Source organism: Ptiloglossa arizonensis, chromosome 1 (genome assembly GCF_051014685.1).
Source record: "Ptiloglossa arizonensis isolate GNS036 chromosome 1, iyPtiAriz1_principal, whole genome shotgun sequence".
NCBI lineage: Eukaryota > Metazoa > Arthropoda > Insecta > Hymenoptera > Colletidae > Ptiloglossa > Ptiloglossa arizonensis.
In genome coordinates, this window is record NC_135048.1 from 2,528,816 (window position 1) to 2,552,279 (window position 23,464).

The following is a 23,464-nucleotide window of genomic DNA, read 5'->3' on the forward strand; positions in this document are numbered from 1 at the left end:
TCTTATCGTGTGATGCGTTTGTATTGTACTGCGAGATGAATCTTGCCTACAGTTTGGAATACGAAATATTTAGAAACCCCCGATGCAATTTAACGTCCACTCGGCTTCGGTTGCGTTACAGTGTTCGAAAAATGTTTACCGATTGCATGATAAATAAATTAGAATTTTGTTGGTTGTTTTCGACAATTCGAGCATTTTATTGCGAATCTAACCTTTTCTAGGGTTTAGGTATTTCCGAGTACATTTAACGAGATTTAAAAAAAGGATTTCGTAATGTTATCTTAAAAAGTTTCCTTACGATAAATGAACCAGAGGGATATAGTACAAGTATCTACGTTATATATATACATTACAAAGGTTTTTCAAGAGTATTACAATGATAAAGAGAAACATGAAAAGGAATTGATTTACGTTTGTAATTGTACGTTTTGTAATGCTTTTCGAAAATTCGTTTAACCTTGTTACGTCCTATCGTTTGAAAAACGCAACAGTTCAATACCTCGTGGCCGAACATTCCAGCGTTCCGGATCGCGTCGTGTCAGCGACACGTGAGGACCGTGCCGGAAAGAGTTGAATAGACCTGTATAGGCATTTTCGTTGATTTCGACGTTTCAAGTTCGTCTGACTCTCAATCTTTACGGACGATCCGCTGATCAAAGAAAACACAACTTATCGGAAACCATCTGCTCGATAACGAAACGTATGTATACCGGTGAACCTGCGTTTCCAAAGTAACAAATCTGGCGGTAAAAAAGTATCGAATAATGGCCAAAATGACTCCTCCGAAATCTTTAAGAATAATATAATTTTTAGTCGTTTTATCTCATTACTCGTTAGATTACACTTTGTTAACCCGATCGAAAGAATCGAGAGTTCGAAGCAATCTCGTTGCGTTGCCGATTCCAAAGCGATAGCAGAATTTATTGCTTCGGGAATCTTTGAACCACTCGTATATACAGTATCGTCGTATTATATAGGATTCATTTCAAGGTTGGATTTACCACTTAAATACAATAAAACATGTTTCTATAAACATACGTCCTACTTGACCCTGTTTCCGAGTTAAAGCGAATTGTGTGTTCTGACAATCCGTATCTGGTTACCTTCCCAAGAGGTGCTCAAAATGACCACCGTACATCTCAATGCGAGTCTGCAACCGTCTTATCATCAATCTTCTTATCCAGTCGACATCTCTAGGTATTACACAAATTTTCTGGAAATTTTGTTCAATTCTCTGCCAAAGTACTTCAACGTTACGTCAACGGACGTTCCGTCCACAGTGATTTTCAAATGCCCTCGCGACTAAAATTTCAATAGATTTAAATACGGCAATTATGTTAACGAAGTTGTCAATAGAGTCGTACGCAACGTATCGATCATTGTTTGCAAACGGTCGAATAAAATCAATCTCGCCGGGTTAGTTTATCTAACGAGTTACTTGCAATGCAAAATTTATAACTCGTTACAAGCCGAAACCAAGATCAAACAAGTCGATACGTTTGTACAATCTTATTTTCTTCCCTGTAAGTGTTAAAATATACTTTGCATATTACGGAGACATCCTGTACACCAACTAGTACTTCCTACGCTCGTGTACAGCTTTCCGATTCATCTGATTTATTACACTTGCAAGGTTCTGTATTATACTTTTGATCGATCATTAATTCTAATGGACGGGGAGTACAATTCTCCTTTATATTATTCAAATTACGTTTCCGTGTCTTAAACGATTAGTTTGTACGCACTGTACTTGTGCACGTTTTGAAATTAAAGGGAACAAATTGTTCGGTCGATGCAACACTTCGGGCGCGTGTTTTCTTCCAAGGTTCCGCTTAAATGTAAATATGTACGTATACGGTAGGTAGATTAGTTTGGGAAACGCTGTGTAGTAGCGACCATCGTCGTATCATATCGCCGGACGATTCCCACACCGAGAAACCGGCTGGTTCAGTTACGTCGCGAGCGGACCGACGACAATGGATGCGCGACAGGAAGGCGGCCGTATCAAATGCTTAACAGTCGGCACAATGCCACGTACACACGCGCCCAGCTGTGCTCGCGAACGTGAGCCCGGCCAATGTGCGGCACACGTCGTCATTTCCGTCGCGAAACATTTGACCACGTTACAACGTTAATATTGAGAGCGTGCCGAGGGTGAGAGTTGAATATTTAATTTGCAGCATTGTCGAAACCCGCTGGCGCGCGACTGTTTCTTTCTCCGTGTCCGGTGCATCCAGCCGAAGCAACTAATCTCGCGATTTCCTTTGAAACTGCACGTGTCGTGAACGGAATACCCTCGATAGCGCGCAGTGAATATTTTTCCGTGGGTGTTCAAATCTCCGTTGCTATATATATATATATATATATATATAATAATAATTTATCAACAATCGCATGCGTAGCAGAACTAGCATCGTTTGAATTTATTTTATGCAAACTGTTCAAACTGTTTTATTCGTACTTATTCAGTGTTGTTGGTCGAAAAATTTACGGTAATTAATAGATCGTTTAATAAGTTTTATCGAACATCGACACTTATTGAATAACATAATATTTAGAAAACGGGGGGTCTCACGGATTTCGACAATTTTTCAATGTGTTGTAGAAATCAACATTTTGAATAACTTTCGAAATGTAGCCTACAGCTACGTATTTGTGGCAGTATATGTGTAAGCGTTGATTCGCCGATTATTTATGGTGTCCATAGATACATCGAGGCGACTGGCAATGTACACGTATAACGGGTGTAATTAAATACTCGACCGAGGGTCGTTGATCGACGTGTCGTTGTTATAGAAATAAGAGGTAAAGGGTAATTGTGAGCCGAAGAATACACAGTCACAGACGCGTACGTATAGACAGAATTCTATATAATAGCAGAGATCTTTTCGAGGAAAACTCTGCGAAATTAAGGCCGAGCGGTGGTTATGTATGGGAAAAAGTTGTTCAAAATGTTGATTTCTACAACATATTCGAAACTAGTCGAAATCGGTGAGACTCCCCTCTCCCCTTTTCTAAATAATTACCGCTAAAAATGTATGGAATTACATAAACTTTCACATAATTAAGTATACTTTCGCATAAACACAAGTCAGTTTCTTATTTTAAAAATTATTATCGATTCTATGTATCATAAAATTAAGTTGAATATTACGATAAGAAACGATATTGCCTATACAGGAAGCGACCAACACTCTTTCACCATTGGATCCCTGTCCCGCGTGCGTTGTTATCGCAGGGTTTGATTGTTGACAGTCAAACGTTGGCTGTCGGTTCTACGTTCAACAAGAGAATAAATTTTGTCAGTTAATATTCATTTTCTCAAATTTATATGAAACTTTTCTCCTTGTTTCATCGAGAATTATAAGTTCGTATCAATATTTCATCTATATAACTACCTAAAACTTTTGACGTACAGAGTGATTGAGAAGGGGTGGTAGAGCCAGATATGAGATGATTCCTTGTGCAAGAAAGAATTGAAAATATTGAATAAAAATTGTCGACGCGTGTCTTCGTTTTCGTTGAAAATCAATTTTGTCCAACCATTGCTAAGTATAATATTTGTATTTCTCAGTGTTCGTAAACACGGGTGACGCAATGGTACGATATCGATCTGTTTCAATTGATCCTAACTGCATAGTTAGGGTACAGTAATATCGACGGAAATATATAACACCGTACCGCCGTTAATGTTTGTAAGCACCAAAATAAGTAGAAATAATGATCAATGGATAGACAGGCTAGTCAGGCCGTAATCAGGATCGCATGTGTTACATAGAAATGTATGTAAAAAAAAGCAAGTGGAATCGAAAGATATCGACCCGAAATATACGCTCTTACGAACACGCTCTAAATACACGAACTTTACACGCTCGAACTAATTATTCTTTACTTTTATTACATATTTATCACTCGTATTTAATACACGTATTCGATTAATTTAAAAAAAAATCGATATTTTCAAAAACAATGAGCACCGTACGAAAACGTTTATTCCGCATTGTAGATGTATTTTTGTACAAGGAATTACTCTGTGCTCGATTGTATCGTGCATCCTCACCCACTCGTTATACGCCTTACATTTTAGCGCAGATACCTTTTCAACGAAAGCTTGTTGCAACCGAGATATTTATTTAAAGCAAGGAGATCGAAAGATCGATCAATTGATACTTTTAGAACAGGTGTTTCTTAGACCATAACTTGTGACCAATAATTTGAAGTATGTCTCGTCAGAAGAGTGTAGTTCTATTTCGGATCGTCCATTTTTGAATATATATTAACTGAAAATAGTTAGGTAAGTACAAAAGTATTGAAATCAGTAGATCAAGTGTTTCAGAGTTCCATTTATCAATGTTTCTCGTTTTCGTCGTACATTTGCAGATTATGTATGTCAGAATAAACTTGATCATGTTGCAACAATGACATTCTCAATATATCCAGGACTAGAAACGAATATTTAGTAGTTGGTATTTTCAGAATCCTTTTGGTCCGAAAGAACTTGTTCCTGTGTTAGACGCAGTCGGACAGGTATAATTAATCTTGTGCTGTACTTTCGTGGCTGTAACTGGCATAGATGAAACGTTACGAGAGTTCGATAGGGTCCAAGGTAAGCAGGGTTCGATGACAGTGCATAATAGAGGAAAATTTCTGTGTAATGGTAAACGTAATGGTATTCTTATTGATTGATGATGAGAATTTTTGAAATGCATCGAAAGCGGAAACTGATTGTTAAATTGAGCAAGGACCGCGTGTACAAAAACTATACTCATATTCCTCATTTTTTCGAATAATAACCGTAGTCGATTACCTTCGTTTACGTCTGTCTATTCTACGCCAAAGTTTCATCCAGTTGCACAAATTTAGTACACTCATCCAGTATTGTACGAAGAACAAAGGTAAACTAAGAACGTACACTGTTATAAGATTGTTTATGTTTGCAACGGATTTGCACAATAATAAGAATAATTATTATAAACTTTAACAGATCTGCAAAAATTTATATGTAAGTTTTTGTGGCATTATATTGTGTAATTACTGAAAATTCCTTGTAAACGAGGTTCAGAAATATTGTTATTTTCTCAAAACATTTTTTAAACATAACCAACTAATAATGGAGTACCTGTAGAATTATTAAAATTCTCGTTTTTTTGTAATAGTGTCAATTTACAGGTAGTATGCAGAGTTTTGTCGACTGTTAATACTGTCGTAGAACTTTATGTGCAAAATTAATTGGTTGATAGAATACATGAAAAAGAAAATAAATTTTTTTAAAAAATTATTAATCTATTCTTTAATTAAATGCATCATCGACCAGTGAGTCGGTAATTCTTCCTACGATTATGTAATACTGTGGAATATATGATATTTTGACAGCTTGGCATGTTTACAACTGTTGTAATACACGGGGACATACGAGCAATTGAGATGGCTAAGGAATTTTAAGTGAACGTGACAAGATGCATGGTGTGAGAAAGGTTAAGTATTAGAACGAAATGGAAAGAATGCGTGTAAGAATATAGGGTGCGAGAGAAGAGGGTTTGAAATCACTTGTTGGAAATTAGGCGAAGCGTGTCGTTCGTGTCGCGTAAGAAAAGAGTTGCATAGCCAGTGTCGAGCGTAGTCACCGTAGTTACAGTTTGCGTGTTTAGTTGTTTTATTTCTACTATTTCATTCAAATTTTAACACTGTGTTCACCTTTATTTCGTACAATAGTAATTTCTACACAACTAATACATGCCCTTAAAATCAATATCTATTTCTTTTGAATTAGTGTATTTACATCTTTAGTAGGTAGTACCAAAATTAATTTGAAGTTGTTTTGCTTTCCAACTGAGTGTGGAATTTGTCTCATCATATTTGATACTTTCGATTTTTATTTATATTTCGCTTTACAGCATGAATATAAAGAACTATTAGCTTGCGACTGTTGATAAGGCACATAACTTAGAAATGGTTACGGAATTAATACAAATTGTGCAAGGAGTATTAAAATTTTTTTAAATTTCGTGTTTCCTTTTATAAAATATATCGGCCATTTAAGTCTCTATCTACAATTTAAAAATTACCTATCGAAGAATATTTCTAAATCTTTTCATTACTTCTTACGAAGCTCTATTTAATTTTCTATTTTCAACTGATTACTTTTGTAAAATTTCTATTTCTACGGACTAAATTTTACATTTAACTAAATTGTTTTCTAGTTTAACAACAACAGTACCTATACGTTGATTTCATACGAGTACACGAATTTGACTGCACATTAATGGAAAACGATAGATACATAATTATGTACATGCAATGGACTGTATATCGTTATTGTTATCAAGTCATTAGACCATGTCCTAACGTAAATGTTCGAAACTGGCAGTAAACTACCGTTGAATATTTCATTCGTGTTGTTGGTAGGATTTCATTGCTTAACGAGAGGCTATTTTTTCGATGCACTTAATTAAGTATATGTTGGTAATTACTTCCTATATTTGATTTCATAGGAGTACTCTGTGAAAAATATTACCAAACTTTACATACTGAATAATAATTTAATTTTTTCCTTATAAATGATGTTTCGATTTACTTCGTGTAAATTAACAATTAGATTATAAAGAAACTTTAATTACATACAGATATTGTAATACAAACTCGTAATTTATAAGTCGAGTATTTAACTACATCTTCTGTTCCGTTGATTATCCGAAAAACAAAATCTTTTGCATACTGATTCGCAAAAAAAGCCACTGTTTCGAATCTTTTTAGCAAAAAGATAAAATAGAAAGGAACGAATGAATGAAATAATGAATTATGCAAATGAATTCGATTTCCATTAAAGGAGCTAAATTTATTCTTCAAACTTGCAGATACACTCTTTGTAAACTTTTTCGAAAAGTCTCAACCGCGTAAACGTTGAATGGTAATCATGGCAAATTAGGTACTGAAATTCGGACGTGAGAATACTGCACGTCGTCGGCAAAAGGTTAATTGAAAGTAGAGACGATGTTAATGCTGCTTGAAGATTACTGGAATGTAGATTAACGAAACGCCAAGAACGAACGTATATGATTCGATGAAACAACACGCCAGTAACATTGTTACACCATTACGAAATACTTGGCCGCGTTACAAGGTTGATTTTGTAAATGTACCGCAATCCAGGCTTGCATTCCGTATAACAGTGCACCGGAAACTGTGAAATTAAATAATCTACGCGTGCAATTAAATTGCAACCGTACCGTGGGAGTTTTTGGGAGCAAAGTGATTCATGTTTCTCTTTCTATTCTATCATGAAACAAATGAAAGATAAAGCCAATGCTAGGGACACCGAGAAATGCTCGAAAGTTCTCTCATCGTGTTTTGTTCGCGCCAATGAACGTCCGGTAGCTCTTTCAGTAATAATCTCATTACACCGAAAATACTTTAATTAATTATGCTGATCCATAATTAAAGTCCGTAAGATGTATTTGATGGTGCTTACGATACCACGGCAGTTAATATCACCGTCTCTGGATAATTCTGAGCGCTTTATTTTTTAATTCGATAGAGTAAAATATTTCTGAACGTTACAGAACTTCCTCTTAACGACTACTGTTCACGAATGTAATTTCATATGTAAAATCATATCCTTCTAGGAGAACGATAAGGGACAATTATTTGACAAATTTTATATTCAGATTATACATTTGTGGTTATTTACAAGTCGCATCTTTGCATTGTATTAATAATTATTTTTGGAAAAAAGTTAGTAGAAGCATGTTGTAAAGATTATCAACAAAATTCTGTTTTCATCTTGTGTAATGGATATTATAAAATTGTAATTTACCGTTTAGCAACTTTTTATAATGAGAAATATTCTGCTTAGTAATTTTAGGAAAATTAAATATAAATTATATTTTTAAATGATAAAAATTTTTGACAATTTAAAATTAATGACATTTCTCGTAATTTATGTAAAAACTGTAGTTGGAATAAGATGCGATAGAAATTGAGTCGTCGTCAAAGATTTTCGAAATACTTCGGTTAAAACATTTGCTTAATTATACCTCTCCTTCTTCCGCATAAAGAATAATTGTAACGATAAAAGTGCACAGGTAACAATTCTCATTCAGCACGAATGAAAATCCTTATTCAAATTAAGGTTGCACATAATACTTTATATCATTTTTCTTTCTTATCGGCGCAATTGTTATCTTATGTAGATATATATATTCTAATTTTATACCGTTGTTCTTTTTCTCTTTTCTTTTCCTTATTCTTTGCTACTTTACCTTTAAACGTTAGCTTTTTATTTCTGTTTTCTTCTCTTCTCTCGTTTCTTTTTAATGCATGCGATCTTGGTACAAGAAAGACGCATAATTGTTATTAATATAAACATAGCAGGAACAATTTGGAACGAACTCGACGGACATCCCAATTTGCACGTATTATATTTGAAAAATAAACCTCGACCGCGAAACAGCGGGACAACTTTCAGGTTTTTTCCGGTGTAATTGTTACGTGCGAGAAGATTACAATCGGAATATCTATTTTTCGATATCAAAATATTTCACGCGGTCATCAGAGGATTAATTGAAAATGGAAATGACGCTGGCACCGTTCTGCAATTGCGAGGCCGTAGATGGCCGCGACAGTAGGTGTAAATGCATGAAAAAGCAAACGAGAATAATAGCCATTGCATTGCGAAGCAACCGACCACAATGCACTTTCGTGGACGTGTATACACTCGCTAATTAGTTTATTCGTCGTATTATTACTTGAAAGCATATATGATGAGTGCTTCCCACCAATACAAATGAATAGATAGTTGCCACGCCTGGACACGAATCCTATCGCTATCGCGGGTTTTATTTTTGTATTACGAAAGGGGTTTGGGCAATACAAAATTATCAAGAGGCATCGTGGCGTCCAAGTATATAATTCAGGGTGTCAGAAATTTCGTGGTCGACGAAAGATTAATTGAAATAGGAGATGATATCAACGCCGGTTGGAAATTGTCAGAACGTAGGTAGGCGAGTACAATGGCTGAGCGTAAACGCGTGTAGTATGCACGCGAGTAAGCACGCGACAGACATTGTTATTTCGTAGCGAGACACTCGTCCACGTTACACCGCTAATTTCAAAGCATACCGCGATTGAGCTGATCACGTAATTCGCGTATTCAAGCTAGAGGCTACCGGTTCAAAACACGTGTTTATTGCATAACGAGGCGAGCCCTTTGACGTGTGGATTACAACACCGGCGTGAATCAAAAACGCGGATCGTCGATAGATAAATACGTGGCCGCTATGCGAAACTCGGAAATGAAGGACAATAGTTACGACGAAGAGTACAGTATTCGTCACAGACACCAACACGGTATCGTATATTATTTTCGTCCGTTTAATAAAACAAGTTCAAGCAAACATCTTTGAACTTATTGCGACCCGAAGTTAATTACTTCGAAGGACTCTCTCCTTTTCTGAAATTTTGAGAGCTATAAAAAGTACAAAATAATACTTGTACACAGTTTTACGTAAAGAAAAGTTCCCGAGTAAAAGGTCTATAAAATCACATCATTGTTCGCAGAAACGGTAACAAAATTTTGCCATGGTTCTAAATAGTAATTAAATTTAAAGGCAACGAATAAGGGTCTGAAGCTTTATTAGTTTTATTGTAGATCCTAGAATCGACGTAGTGTTTGTTTAAAATTCTATGTATTAATTTACGATAATGTATGCCTGTGGCAATAAAACGTAGAAGTTTTATTCTTAAATCAACATTTTGTAAGAGAAAGAAGGAAAAGGTTATAGAAAAAGGTTTTTATTTCTAACGTTAAGTGTTGTTGTAAATGTCTATAGGACAAATTAATAATGGTATTCGTTATTTAATACTTGGTAAATAAGTGACGCAGTGAACGTAAGCTAACTATTTTTTAGTTACAAAGTTTCGGTCATACATTTATACACCACTCTGCAGACATGATAAAAACATGAATTCAATTAATCGTAATTTAAATAAATATTTCCTAGAACACAACGTAACGAAGATCCGTTATGGTTCCACGCGAATTAGGGCCGTCAGTTGTCCTGCCTTATAATTTAAAAGTCGTTAAAATTATATTGTATTATGTTCATTGTGACAGAAGCAATGAGATTCCTTTGTAAAACGTAACTAATTCTCCACTCGTTGAATCTCCTATTTTACTTTATTTATCCTTTGTTTGACATTTATCTGTTTAGCTTGATGTTTCTACTAAATTAACTATAAATTAATGTTTGAAAGAAATATTTCGCAAGACTGGTCAGAATTAAAATTCTGGCAAAAAATTAATTTTTGTTGAGAATAGAAAATAATTTTCTCTTTATAATATGTACATACATGGCGAAATATTTAAATTACCTCAGAAAGAATGAATAATTTCGTTATACTTAACGTTTCTAAATGTAATAATGATATTTAATCATTTCACAGGGTAAAATTTTACACTGTTCGTTAAATTTGAATTATCCTCGAAAAGTAGAATAGAAATTAAACACCGATATTGCATTCAGAATGACTATAAATTTGTTTCTTACAACCGATGGAGGATTTAAACTGTGAGAATCATTTGCATGGTCCATAGAGGAAACTTGGCTATAAAACAATCTTTAATATCCGCTATCCGGATTTGGTATCAGTTCAGCATCTCTGAACTTTTAGAATCACTTCCGTTATGGCGTATTTAATTGCCAAATGATTGTTGGGAAGACCATGAAGCTACAGATTAACGGGGTGGCTACGCTCATTTATTTTCAACCAGATGGAAAGTATAACGTTATTGTCGAACTTCCTTATACTATAGTTCGATGTGTCGTTACCTTTAGTTGGAAAATTGTTTTAATAAAATATAGCAATATGAAATACTGAAAAGAGTTGATTGTGTTCATAGTGCGCATAAACCTTTCTACTGTAAAATTTCGTTTGTAACGCTTATCTAAGAAAACAACGGCAATTTAATGAGATATTCTTCTCTCGAAAGAAATTTTTATCAAAGTTCATTGTACAATTTTGACAATGTTAATGATGGATCTTTGCAACAACATTATAGATTCTCCGAAATTATAAAAACTGTACAGTTACACCGATCCTTTAATTTTGCCGCAAAGTGTATTCCGAATCACTTCGAAGGTAAACGACAATTTAATGGTAATTAATCAAATTAATCCTAAAGTACCTAATTACTCCACAAATTATTCGAATTTTTATTGCGAGCGTTAGAAACATATTGATCTAAATAACATTATTCGATTTAATGCCGTCTCAAGAAACTTAAAATAGATACATGCAACATAGTAGTTAAAAGGCAATCATGTATTAACATACTTGTGTTAAAACTTCAAACGCGATTATTCCAACCCAATGGGTTCAACCAACCTTTGCAGTATACCACATAGTAGAATCTTCTAGCTAAACATCTATATATTGTATATAAATATGTCCTTAATATGTAATAACCTTGTTATGTAGCATTATTATCGACATTTTTACTCCACGAAGCATTTCTAGCGATCTGAAAATGATGTAGAACTTTCGACAATATATAAGATTAATAATGGGAATTATACACTTTATACCGCTTTCGAAAACGTAAATCGCATCAGTCGAGTATGAACGATACGAACGACAAAGGGAGGAAAAGTAGTTAAAAACGAGTACGAGTAGACATTCAAACGTATTTAAAGGAAATGCTTTACTTTCTATATCGGTGAAAGTTTCGATTCACGAGACGTCCGATACCGACTAATATCGAAGAGAATCGTATTTCTCTTCAAAAGTATATACTCGTTTCTATTTGGGGTTCGTTTGCTTCTCAAAGTAACCAACAAGTTTGTTACGTACACGTAAGTTACATTTTAACGTTGATAAATTTGCGATGTAAATGATACATGATCGTTCTCAATCTATTTTTCTCGGTGAGTGCAATCCGTTTAAAATTACTTATCGGAGAATTATCAAATCGGTGAACGTATCCCGAATGAAAATACCGCCTAAAATTCCAAAACCGAAATGATTGAGAAACGAATAGATCGGTTTCAGGCACTTCGTTTGTACCGTTTTCTCGATGTTGCAATTAACCGTGGGCATCGTGGAAAGGTATTGTACTCGTAAAGCTACAGAAGTACGATATTTGGAAGCTAAAACTTATCAGCGATATTTCTATGACGGAATATTGCACGAATTAATCACGAGACACGAAATTATCGTTCAAACGATCGAATCTCCCAGGCTTGCTTTCTTCGTTTTTACAATACTCGCTCGCATAGCGCTGCAGACGTGTCATTGCACGAGTTTTTCGTTCGAATATATTCTCCTATTGTTCACGTTACAATTCTCACGAGCACGAAGTCTCGCGTGTATTTCCTCGAGAAACATCATCCCCAGACTTTCGCGCGTATCCACTACTCACCACCTACGCGAATACACTCAACAGGTTAGCGCGCCCACGCAACTTGCCGCCACGGATACATCCAGCTCGATTTGTTTTGTTTCTCCAGCACGGTATGGGTTTTCTAAAGGTAACCGAAGCAATTAAATCAGTAACGAAGAACTTGTCCCGCCCGGAGTCGCAATAGAATAGCCCTTCACGGGAAATTCGTTACAGCACCACTTCGGATAAGTACACACTCGTATTGCTACGTTCACCCCTCGAAACAATGAATTTCTTTCGTATCGGTGGTTGCTCATTCGCAGCAAATTGCTCTCTAATGCGAATTTTTTCGAGAGAGAAATAAATTCAGTGAAACAGAAAGACGAACGTTACGTAACCAGGAGTTAAGCGACGGAACGTTGAATCGACTCTCCGTTTGACTTTTTTCTCTCGTATCGCTGTAATCTCGTTAAATTATTAATAGATACAGGAAAAGCTGGATCAACGACGCGTTAAAATCGAATCTATTTTCATTTCGAAGCGAGTAAATTAATTGCGATAAAGATCGCAAACAACATGGCCGTGGTATAGAAAGGAACTCGATCCACGAAGAAAACAAAGGTGAATAGAATCACGGAAAATATTTCGAACGAGATGCGGGAGATAATCTCGGTAGAAAGGAGCAAGCAACATTGGCGAAATTTCGAATAGGTCGCGCAATGACAACGCGTATTTATCTCGTATTTGATTCGAACGAAAAGGGATAATTACTACGCCGAGAAGCGATAAAAAAAAGTCGTTGCGTTCCTCGAAGAAGTAAATCGATCGAACGAGCTCGGAGAAACGGAACGAGTCGCTGGCGACTGTAAGAATTTGATCCTACTTTGAACACAAGAGGACGCAAATGGAGGGTATCTGTTCTGGACCTTGACGTTCGTTGTCGTTGAATTATCGAAACACGATCGGTCTGGAGAATCGGCGCTCTTCCCGCGGGTTACATCGGCGACGCGGAAATGGCGTTACACTCTATTCGGGATTTAAAAATTTTGATCAATGATGATAACAAGGGGAACGCGGAGTTCTCGAATGGAGTCACCGGAGACGATAAAAAGCATCGGTTACAGATTGCGAAGAGCCACGAGAATGAAATCGCTCGGGCGAAGGAGAAACCGACGAGGGGTTAAAGGTGAAGGAAGGAAGAGATGGAAGAAGAGCGAGTTCGTATTAAGGGTAATGGGCATTATCTCCATCGATCCCGGCTCACTATTCCACCACCCGACTCCCACGTCGCCCATCACCCACTATTCCGGAGCTGCTGGATAGCTAGTCGGATCGTTCGAGTTGGTCAGAGCAAAAACGCATACATGGGAATTCATTCGTCTATGCTGAACGGCGGATCGCAAAATGCGGGTAGCTCGACCGAGAGATATCGAGAAGCGCGTGCGTGAATACACCGACTATCGTTTTTCTCTTGAAAAAATAATCACCCATTGAACTTGGTGGATTTGTTAATGCGTCGCTCGTTTCTGCACCTGGCTAATTGAAACATAGAGAGAGAAAGAGAGAGACTCACCGTTTTCTATTTCGTTTAAAATACCCGTGTTAAATCGCAATTGATCCCAATTTTGCGAATCAACGACGAACGATCAATCGCGGGATGTTTATGAAAGTTTCGGCAGAGATGGGTAATATTCTTCGTTCTCGTGGCTAACCGTACAAACATAGTATACCGAAAGTCTCTATTGTTTTCGATATCTGGTCCGCGGCGAACGAGACGAAGCTATAACTTTGGTTCGCGGGCGAATATTTGTCGGGCATAGAGTAAATCGTACACGAAGCCTGGAAATGGATTTAGGGACCGAGGACGAGGACGAAGAGGAGGAGGAGGAGGGGGAACCAACGGAAGGAAGTTTTAAATGAAAACGTCAGTTACAACACGTCGATCCGCGACTTTTCTATTTCGAGGCAAAAAACAAAATTCTTATGTTCGAGCGACACGTTGATCCAAGTAAATTTCAGATGCTTTGCTCGTCCCGAATCATCGAACCGTAACATCCAATCGGTAACCCACCCCCTTTACGGATCGAGCGAAGAGGGTACACGTATCGAATACGTTCCTCGACTTCACCGTGCCGGGGGAAGGATCGAGGGGGAGCGATTGTACTCGCAATTGGCTTTCGGCGTGGCCGCCAGCTAATCGGTCGAAATTAGGGCGCTGGCTGTACGGAAAATTTCAAAGTCAACGTCGGGCGCAATACGACCGGATGACGCTCGGTCCGATTTCGGTTTTTACGACGGTTTTACCCCTTTTCCATTACCGGCGGCTGCCTGTGCGCGGTGCGTCAAGTGGAAAGAGGGTGACGGTGACTAATTGTCGTAAAAGGCGATCATGATATGTCCCGCCTCGTAAATCTGATTGGCTTCGCTTACTGACCTCGCTCGCAATCTCGTCGCTACGATCGCTCCGCGTTGCACGTACGTCGCGCTACGCCCAATTCCGAACGGCATTTTTAGAATTCCCGAAATCGACCGCCACCGCGCTCTTTTTCAACGATTCGGAAATATTACGCGGACCGACGAGACTCCAGACCGGGAGACCGACTGCGTCGCGTTAACAGGAACGAACACGGTGAAAGATTGAACAAAAAAAAGAAAACGAAAAACTGTGTTCGCGATTATCGAAAAAGTGCTCGACCGTTTGAACATTTCTCAAAGTTCCGTCCCGAAATTTGGACCCGCGACAAAGTTGCGCAAGATTTCTGAATTTTTCAGAACGCGTTCAGCGGATGGTGTGCATTGTCTGGCAAGTGTAAGGGAGATCGGAAAAGTAGCAAAATTCTTTCCCTAGATTCTTGGAAAGTTTAACCGTTTACAAATATATTTCTACATTTTCGTTTCGAGATTCGGAAAAGTACGAATTTATGGAATGTTTTCGACAATGTGTCAGATTGATCGAGCATACTTGCGGATTTAAACGCGTTTACCACGGAAACGTGTCTTTCGGACTTGTTTGTAAGATTTCGCGAAATTTTACGAATTTTATCGATTCGTATCGATTTCAAATTCGTCATTTATCTCGACATTTTTAACTTTAAATGCTAACCATTTTGTTTGAAATTACTACGATGCGCTATTAGCGATTATTATGCCAGAAAAATATTTTCTTTTATATCACGTGTTTCGAGTGACCAACAACTTAACACTCACGAAACAATGTTTTTTTTTTTTCACGCGATTAATTTCAACGGTGAGTAACTTTAAATAAAATTAGTATTTTTCAATTACCTTTCTGTTTCCCTCTCTTTCGTTCTCTTTAATTTCTCCTCAATAACCTGGTTATCCTTATTAAAAGGAAGCTTCGCAAAATATACGAATCCTTGGAAAGCGACAGTGGGCTTCGACGACGTTTTGTAAATCAATCGAATATATATAAATAAACCTTCTTTGTTCCTCGCGAAACCTGTAAAATTTGATAGAAAGCAATGAGTAGTTGAGCATCGATACTTTCGTGAAACGCCAAATATGTTTCGATTCTTTCGTGCAAGTAGAAAATGAGTATTCTACTTGATATTGTTCAATAATGTATAATAATTTACGAGCTGGTATCGATAGTATCGATTTGGTATCATTCCCATCGCTGCTACGTGTACAGATGCGCACAATGGACGAGAAGCATTTTCCCTCTTGAGCCTATTTCACTCGGTTCGAACGGTAGGCTCGTATGGCCGTAAGCGTTTCCCAGGCGTCCTAAACAGTGTGTAGGCCTAGATCGCCGTAAGCGTCCCCCAGACGCACTAAACTGTTAAAGGGTTAAGAGAAAGCCGACAATGCGAGCGAAGAATCTCGGCAGATTGGGAGAGTAGCAGCTGGCGACCGAGAGCTTTTCATAGCGGGAGTTATTTTTCACGGAGATTTCCCACAACTTTACGGTAACCGGAAGATGTAAGATGTCCGGATAAGAACACGATGCGCAACCAGCATTCCTTGTTTCAGTCCCTCCGCGATCTCTGCTTTCCTTTCGTTTCCTTCCCCATAACTTCGCCCTCTTTGCCCGAATAGTACTCTTCCGATAAGTAGATCTCTATCAGGATTATCTAGAGTATCCGGTTACATTATTGCCACGTTTGGGATATGGAAACCGATCTAATTACCGAGTTCTCCGAAATTCATTCCTGTGAATAGGCGTACCCCGAACTTTTGCCATCCCGTGTGCAAGTTTCTGCAGTCAGGCCTTTTTCTCGTTCGTTTTACTTTCATTTCTATACGGGGAACCTTCTTCGTATCTTACTTTTCTATTATTCAAAAATCTCTAAACGCGGTTCAATTCTTATTGAAATATTCAATAACGATACTTTATATTCGATTTTGGTACGACTTTCGAGATTCGAAACTAGTGTTCGATCTCGAAAGTTTCGTTCCCTTTTACTCGTATAACCATGCGGGATACAATCGAACAAAGAATAATCGTATCTTCGTTCAAATTCACAAAGTATTATATAGAATACGTCGGTTATCGGACGAATGGTTTTTAATATGAATTTCTGTGTATGATTTCCATCGAATATTTTGTAATATCGATTAAAAATGAATACAATTTTGTTCGAACAAGATATCAACAGAGCGATAAATATTATCATTTATTTACGAAAGACAGAGTGAATTATTGTAAAACGAAATTTCAATGGTGGGCCGTGAAAAGCGGATATTAAACGTTGTTTCGCTTATCCATTCTGTAATTTGTAAATACACGAAATGTTCATTACTGCGTTAATACGTCGTTCGAATAAATTTCGTTCTCTTATTCCACTTCATTCGTTAATATTGAAAATATTTTTAAACAGGCTGCAATCGAATAAAAGAACACAAAGAAGGAACGACTGGTGGCACATGTGGTAAATTAAATTGGGTAAATTAAACATCGCATTGTTGAATTGCTCGATCGAAGTTTCGCGAAAAGAGATACTGCTTGGATTTAGGTATTGTTCTTTTCTGCGCAGATTAGAAGCGGTGAGGGTACACCGGTAGCGAGTTCCTTGGTGGTGTTACGATGAAAAAGTATGCGGATAAATCGTGAGGGAGATTATTGTACGTTTAGCAGAAGGGTGAAGTGCGGTATTTTCACGTGCCAGGACCCGCATGACGTAGCATTAAGATAGCATTCTTTCCCAGGGAGAGTAACAAATACGCAAACTTTCCTCGTTAACCTATCGGGATTTGACAGACCCCGATTGCCAGTTTACACCGAATATATGAATCGGATAAATACAATCTATCCGAGCTGAACGTGCAAAAAATTGTGGTACATGTTCAGAACGCGTCGCTAAAAATGTAAGAACCCAATCGGCTTGAAATTCGACGATACTAAGTTCGAGAAACGACTTCGAAATCTTGTTAGTATTGATTTCATCGATACTATATTCTCAATGGCGTGTTGCAAATACGATAACCTCTGAACCCACGATGCGAAGTGATACTTCTAATCTTCAATGCCGTGTTCTGTGTGGCTTTAATAATCGAATCGAATATTTAACTACAAACACTATGCTATCACGCTATGTAAACGGTCTTAGGGTCTTCGATTATTGATCCATCGATTAATAGACTTCGGAGGATCCGTCGAGAAGGAACTATTTTATCAACGGGTAAAACTTTAATATCGAAAAGGGTTTAATGAAAGTTCAATTACAACGAATTCTGAATTTATACAATTAAATGGATATATTTTCCCCCATGGTTAGAGATTCGGAAAACTTGTTTTGACTTCTTGTTGCGATTAGATTCTTTAGACGAAGTATTGGATCTAAAGGAAATTTTTCTTCCTCGAGAGTTAACATATTTACAGTTCACTGACTTACGGGTGATCAGATTAGGTTTGTCTCGACAAATATTACCGGTACGATTAAGTTCGAAACTTTCGAAAGCTGTAAAGCATAGCCGTATCGTGGAAATTGTTATGCGTAACTCCAAAACAAGTTTCATATGTTGCTACGAAAATGGATAAAATTTACAGCACATTCGAGAGGTATTCACGCTTATAAACCTAGATTGTGAACGTATTAAATTCGAGGAATTATAATCGGAGGTAGGAATACGAATATAGTAGTTCAATGACAAATCGTGCATGAATGTGCGAGTGACTCTTTGTACGTTGCATACGCCTCGCGATGATCAGAGGTCTAGGATAGCAAGACACGCAGAGTGGGCCATGGCACAAATTTTATAATTGCGGAAAGACCTACCCTCTAATCATAAGTCCCGTTACGGGCATCGTTGGTTACAGCCGTCCCGCGATAATGAAAATGAGATTATGACACGTCAAAAAATGCTTTTGAGCAGAAAAAGGACAAAGTGCAGAAAAACCCTGATTACAATTTTGCACTTTCTATTACGAAGGGAGAAATAATTTCGGATGTAGGTCTCAAATTACCGACCACAAAGACAGTGAAAAAGTCGCAATCGTATTATGAACTACGGTCCTATTTTACAATAAGTTCTCGACACGTACAGTGCCAATGTAAGTTTACATAAGTAACTGCGAAGTAAAATCATAAGCTTACGAACTTTGATTTGATGAAACAGCAGTATAGAGTAATTTCGGTTTGGAAGAATAATCTTTACTGTACGTGTCTGTTACGACGAGAGCGAAATGATACACAGACGAGATCAAATTTCATCTAGTAACGAAAAACTGGAATTTTTGTATTTATTGTCGCATCGCCACGAAAATATTATTAATAATTTCTTAAGGTTTTCCTTTAAGTTGAAACAAGTTTCATCGTGACTCGATTCAAACTACTTTTTCTTAAGTGAAAACAGTTGAAAGTCTTAGAAGCGATTCAAATAACGTATAACTAAAAATAATCTAAACGAGATGATATTTGAACTCATTTTCACTGAGAAAATCTCACCAATTCACCGATAATGCTCTCATAAAGATGTAACGAAGGCATTAGAATTGACACACCAATTTGCTCGCGGCGTTGCTTCGAAGTTACGGTCATTGAGTTCACAAAACGCGATACTCGCTCGCTGTTGCTCCATCTGGTTCATTCTCAGTGTATCCCGTTCATTTTTCTCGTCGAATAAAAAACACTACCTACCTCGATTAGGTAGGTGACTCGACAAGTACGCTAACGATTCCTATTTTGTCACTTGAAAGCGAGAATAACTGCATTCCCTCAAATCGAATAATTGTCTCCTTTCTAAATGTGTTTTCTCGTTCAATCCTAGATAGATATCAATTACCTCGTCTACAGTTCCCTGATCTAAATTCGAAATATTACTTACAGGGCTCTTAGAGTTAAATCGATGCGACAACGATTCTTCCCTCGAGCTACTCGATTACGTTTTACCAATGCATTGGATTCATGGCGTACTTATCAACTATTGTTGATGCATTATTATGCATGTGAGTTCATTTGTGCTTCGCGTTGCTGAAACGTTCTATGAACACGCCGCGATGGAAAGTGGAATTTTGTGTAATATCCATCTTCAAATGTAGAACTGTTCTATCCCATCCTATTTCAGCCCCTTTTCATCCCACCACTCTCTTCTCGTATTCTCCATCTATCTTCGTTCGTTGAACGTAATTCAATTCTTGGAGCGGAGTGGAAGCATCAAAATATTAGCATATTGATCAGCCTACCGCTACCTGCTCTCTTAAATCCACAAGCGTGAAAAGCACTTAATGCGAGCAACCACTTTGGCCGCTGCTACAGCGAATGCAATATCCGTCGCCTGTTGCGATCGTCCATATTGTACTCGATATCTGTTGATGTTACAAGTTTTTAAAGAAGGTGTTATGTTAATAGGTTGTGGGCTGTGTGTATATCGGAAGAAGCGATGGAATTTTAACGCAATAAAAGCGTATAAAATCGACGGAACGCGATCTATTGCCTGATGTATTATCCACAAATAAATTGACTCGTGTAAATATCAAAAAAAAACTTCTACGTCAGAATATGAAGAATATGTTGAGAAAAGAGTTAGTTGAGAGCAACATATTACCTTTCGTTGACTATTAGTTCATTATGTATCAATATCTGTTATCGAATATTAATAGTTCGATACTTAATAAAATGGAATTCGATACGTAAGCAACATTGTATACGTAAATAACAAGAGTAGAAAGAAACAATGTTCTCGAGTTTCTTAATTTTGGTATAATATCGTGAATAACGTGAAAAAGTTTTAAATTTGTAATTTGTAAACGTTTCGGTAGTAACGCATCTATGTGTGTTAACGAGTGAGTTATTAATAGAAAATTTTCTGTACAAAGATTTACGGTTAAATAAAAATTCTTCTTAGAATGACTACTAAAACTGTATGTTTGCATCAAAAGTTTGATGGGGAAAGAAAAATGTAGTCACAATTCTATTTTTAAGTGACATGTTACACCTACGTAGAACGCTTCAATTATGGTTGATTTTCTTGAAAGAAAGAAATATGGTCCACTGGTAGTAACAATGTCCAAACTACCCGACACGTGGACGTGCCTAATGATCGCAAATTTTAATGCAGGGGCAATGAGCCTTAAGAAAAGAACAATGTCCAGGGTTGTCTTTTCAAACAACCCTCGCGCGCCACGCGACGGTCTGATTAAAGCGAATTTCACGCTAGAAATAATTTTTGAGCCTATAATAGTATCCCACCTACGTGCAGGGTGTGTTATTCATCGTGGACCACTTATTTCCGTTATTTTCGATGATACGAAAAAAGGTCTTAGAAAGATATTTTTTACACATTTTATTTTCATGAATCTATGTACATATTTAGGGTCGCGTCAACTGTTTTTAGGCGGTTATAGGGGACGATCGATCAATATTTATATTTTTGTTTCAAAGGAATAAATATTATGACAAAAAAAAATTCTTTCTCCAAGATCACCTTTACCTAAGACACATCAAAATCGCAGCATTTTCATTGCTGTGATCTTGTAGCTGATTTCTACTACGAAAACTTCTGTTTGAACAATTGACAACGTATTTTTACAATCGATAGTCGATATAAAGAATATTCAATTTTAACAAAGAAGGTACTCAAAGTGACGACCATTTCAATAATCATCTCGGGTCAAGAAGATGTATGTTTGTCGAAATCGACAATTTCTTGTTTCATTTTGCATACAATCCATATGCTCTCGTTACATTTCACCGAGGTACAAAATCAAATTCCATCTTTCCTTCTGACGTGAACATTTTAGGCATTTTAACTATTATCTAGAGAATTTCAACTTTACTAGTACTGTTTTTGCTTATAGTGGTTAGAAACAAACGGCAGCCTTAGACAGAGATGGTCGTTAGTACCGCAATCGATGACCGTTACTATGAATTTTCATGCTCCAGTTTTCGTGCCGAAGGTCGTATAAAGGTCAATTATCATACGCTGATTTTCGTGGTATCTCGAGGAAAGACATTATTTGTCGTAATACTTGCCTCTTTGAAGCAAATAATACCTCCTTGAAACATTTTTTGATATCGTCGAGAATAATGGAAATACTATATTTAGGCTTGTCATTCTGTACAACACTCTTAAAACGACTAGGAATAACGTACAGTTGCGAAGTTTTGGACCACGATATACGAGACAATATTAACAACGCGAAAACAATTTGAATCGAACGTAAAATATATTAAATGTTCGTTTCAATTATAAGATGATCCAACGTAATTACAAATCCAACGTTTTTAGATCAACATGTCGATTAACAACAAGAACCCAATTTAACGAATCGGATTAATAATTAAAATTCATGTTTTCAATTAATTATTACTAAATCGCATTGCGCGCAGAAATATCTGCAAATTAAATGTGAAATTAAACAGACAGCAGACCATCAACTTCGATTTATTTATTACACGATTGTCAAAGAATAATCTGTGTAGGCAATTAACATCGTCGTGATTGAAATCAAAAGCTGCGATAAAATGAAATTTGCTTCGTGTTACATCGTCGAAACCAATCGTTCGTAACATCTCGCTTCACCGTGTATCAAAAAGTGATGGTCGTTTGAAAATTTAGTGGACCGGGCGCGATTTATAAATCAAGCCTCCTTGGTGGTATTATTATTGTACATTACTTGGTCACTCTGGGAATCGATTTTCACGGCGCGCCGAACGAAACGATTTACGGTGGACCATGCATCTCGAGACGCGTGAACTCGACCTAGTCGGCGAACACGAATTCCGCATCTGGCTTACAGCTGCTGCTTTATAGGTAGGTGTACAAGGGTGCTCTAGTCAGTCAGCCAACCAGTACAGAGTCAGCCACCTAGTCAGGCAACCAAGCAGTTGATACACGAGCGGATACTGTACTGGTCCGACACCTGCTGGTCGTCGAAGTACCTAACATTAACCGAGGGAAACATAAAAACGAACTTACTATACACGCTAAGGAATATAAAGTGTACACTAAAACATCCATGTTACTATGGACGATAAGTCTAAACTAAGCTTTGGACGGAAATATTCTATAATATTGTTTAAGTGGTAATGTTTCGACGAGGAAGGGGGATTTTGCTTTAGAGAACAAGTTTCGCTCGGTAGTATCATATTTGTTACGATACAATTTTTTCTTTAATTATTATTAATTTATAGTTATGATAATTCCGTACCTATACAATCAGTAACAATATATTTACTTCTAAGCATTTATACACGTCCTGTGTATAGTTATAAATGAATCTAGATAGATTTTCTAGAGTTTCTTGGTGAGAAGATTAAAAATGTGTACCCCGTTGGTAGAATAATTCGCGTACATTTCTTTAAAAATATATACCTACAAATATTTTTTTTTACGTACTAAGTTGGTGACAGATTTCCCGCACACACTACATTAACGTATTCCGAAGTAATTTTCGCAAAAGTGACAAGACATCAACTCGTGTTTACGTAACTCAGTAGGAATTTGATAGTACTATGGGAAGCATTAATATTATAAATTAGAAACTGTAAACTATTGGTGTATCCAATATTGGTGTTCTCAAGAAATACTTTAGAGAATCAAAATTATTAGGATCGTTGTCGTGACGTGCGATGCGAAGATAATAGTTGCTTATTTGCAACTCGGTGAAAGATACTTTCAGGTATC

General features: G+C 37.1%; 2 protein-coding genes and 2 long non-coding RNA genes across 6 annotated transcripts in view; 3 read left to right on the forward strand and 1 right to left on the reverse strand.

Annotated features, from left to right (window-relative positions):
• LOC143143838 (cytotoxic granule associated RNA binding protein TIA1) overlaps window positions 1-23,464 on the reverse strand; it is an 833,023-nt gene that overhangs the window by 306,327 nt on the left and 503,232 nt on the right. The window lies entirely within an intron of this gene.
• Window positions 284-1,151, forward strand: LOC143152829 (uncharacterized). Its single transcript, XR_012993645.1, has 3 exons — window positions 284-421; window positions 520-700; window positions 838-1,151. It is a non-coding gene; the product is annotated as an uncharacterized LOC143152829 (long non-coding RNA).
• On the forward strand, window positions 1,978-3,755 carry LOC143153703 (uncharacterized). Its single transcript, XM_076325172.1, has 3 exons — window positions 1,978-2,154; window positions 3,181-3,301; window positions 3,645-3,755. The coding sequence occupies exons 1-3, from the start codon at window positions 2,078-2,080 to the stop codon at window positions 3,753-3,755; spliced, it is 309 nt and encodes a 102-aa protein (XP_076181287.1). The 5' UTR covers window positions 1,978-2,077.
• On the forward strand, window positions 4,509-7,567 carry LOC143151087 (uncharacterized). The gene is made up of 3 exons (XR_012993228.1): window positions 4,509-4,606; window positions 5,374-5,474; window positions 6,855-7,567. It is a non-coding gene; the product is annotated as an uncharacterized LOC143151087 (long non-coding RNA).

Excerpts from the sequence above, each read along its gene's own strand:
- LOC143153703 (XM_076325172.1), top strand. The coding sequence starts at position 2,078 with ATGTGCGGCACACGTCGTCATTTCCGTCGCGAAACATTTGACCACGTT. Across the intron at positions 2,155-3,180 it reads ATATTGAGAGCGTGCCGAGG|GAAGCGACCAACACTCTTTC; the intron begins GTGAGAGTTGAA and ends TTGCCTATACAG. Across the intron at positions 3,302-3,644 it reads TCAACAAGAGAATAAATTTT|GGTACAGTAATATCGACGGA; the intron begins GTCAGTTAATAT and ends CTGCATAGTTAG.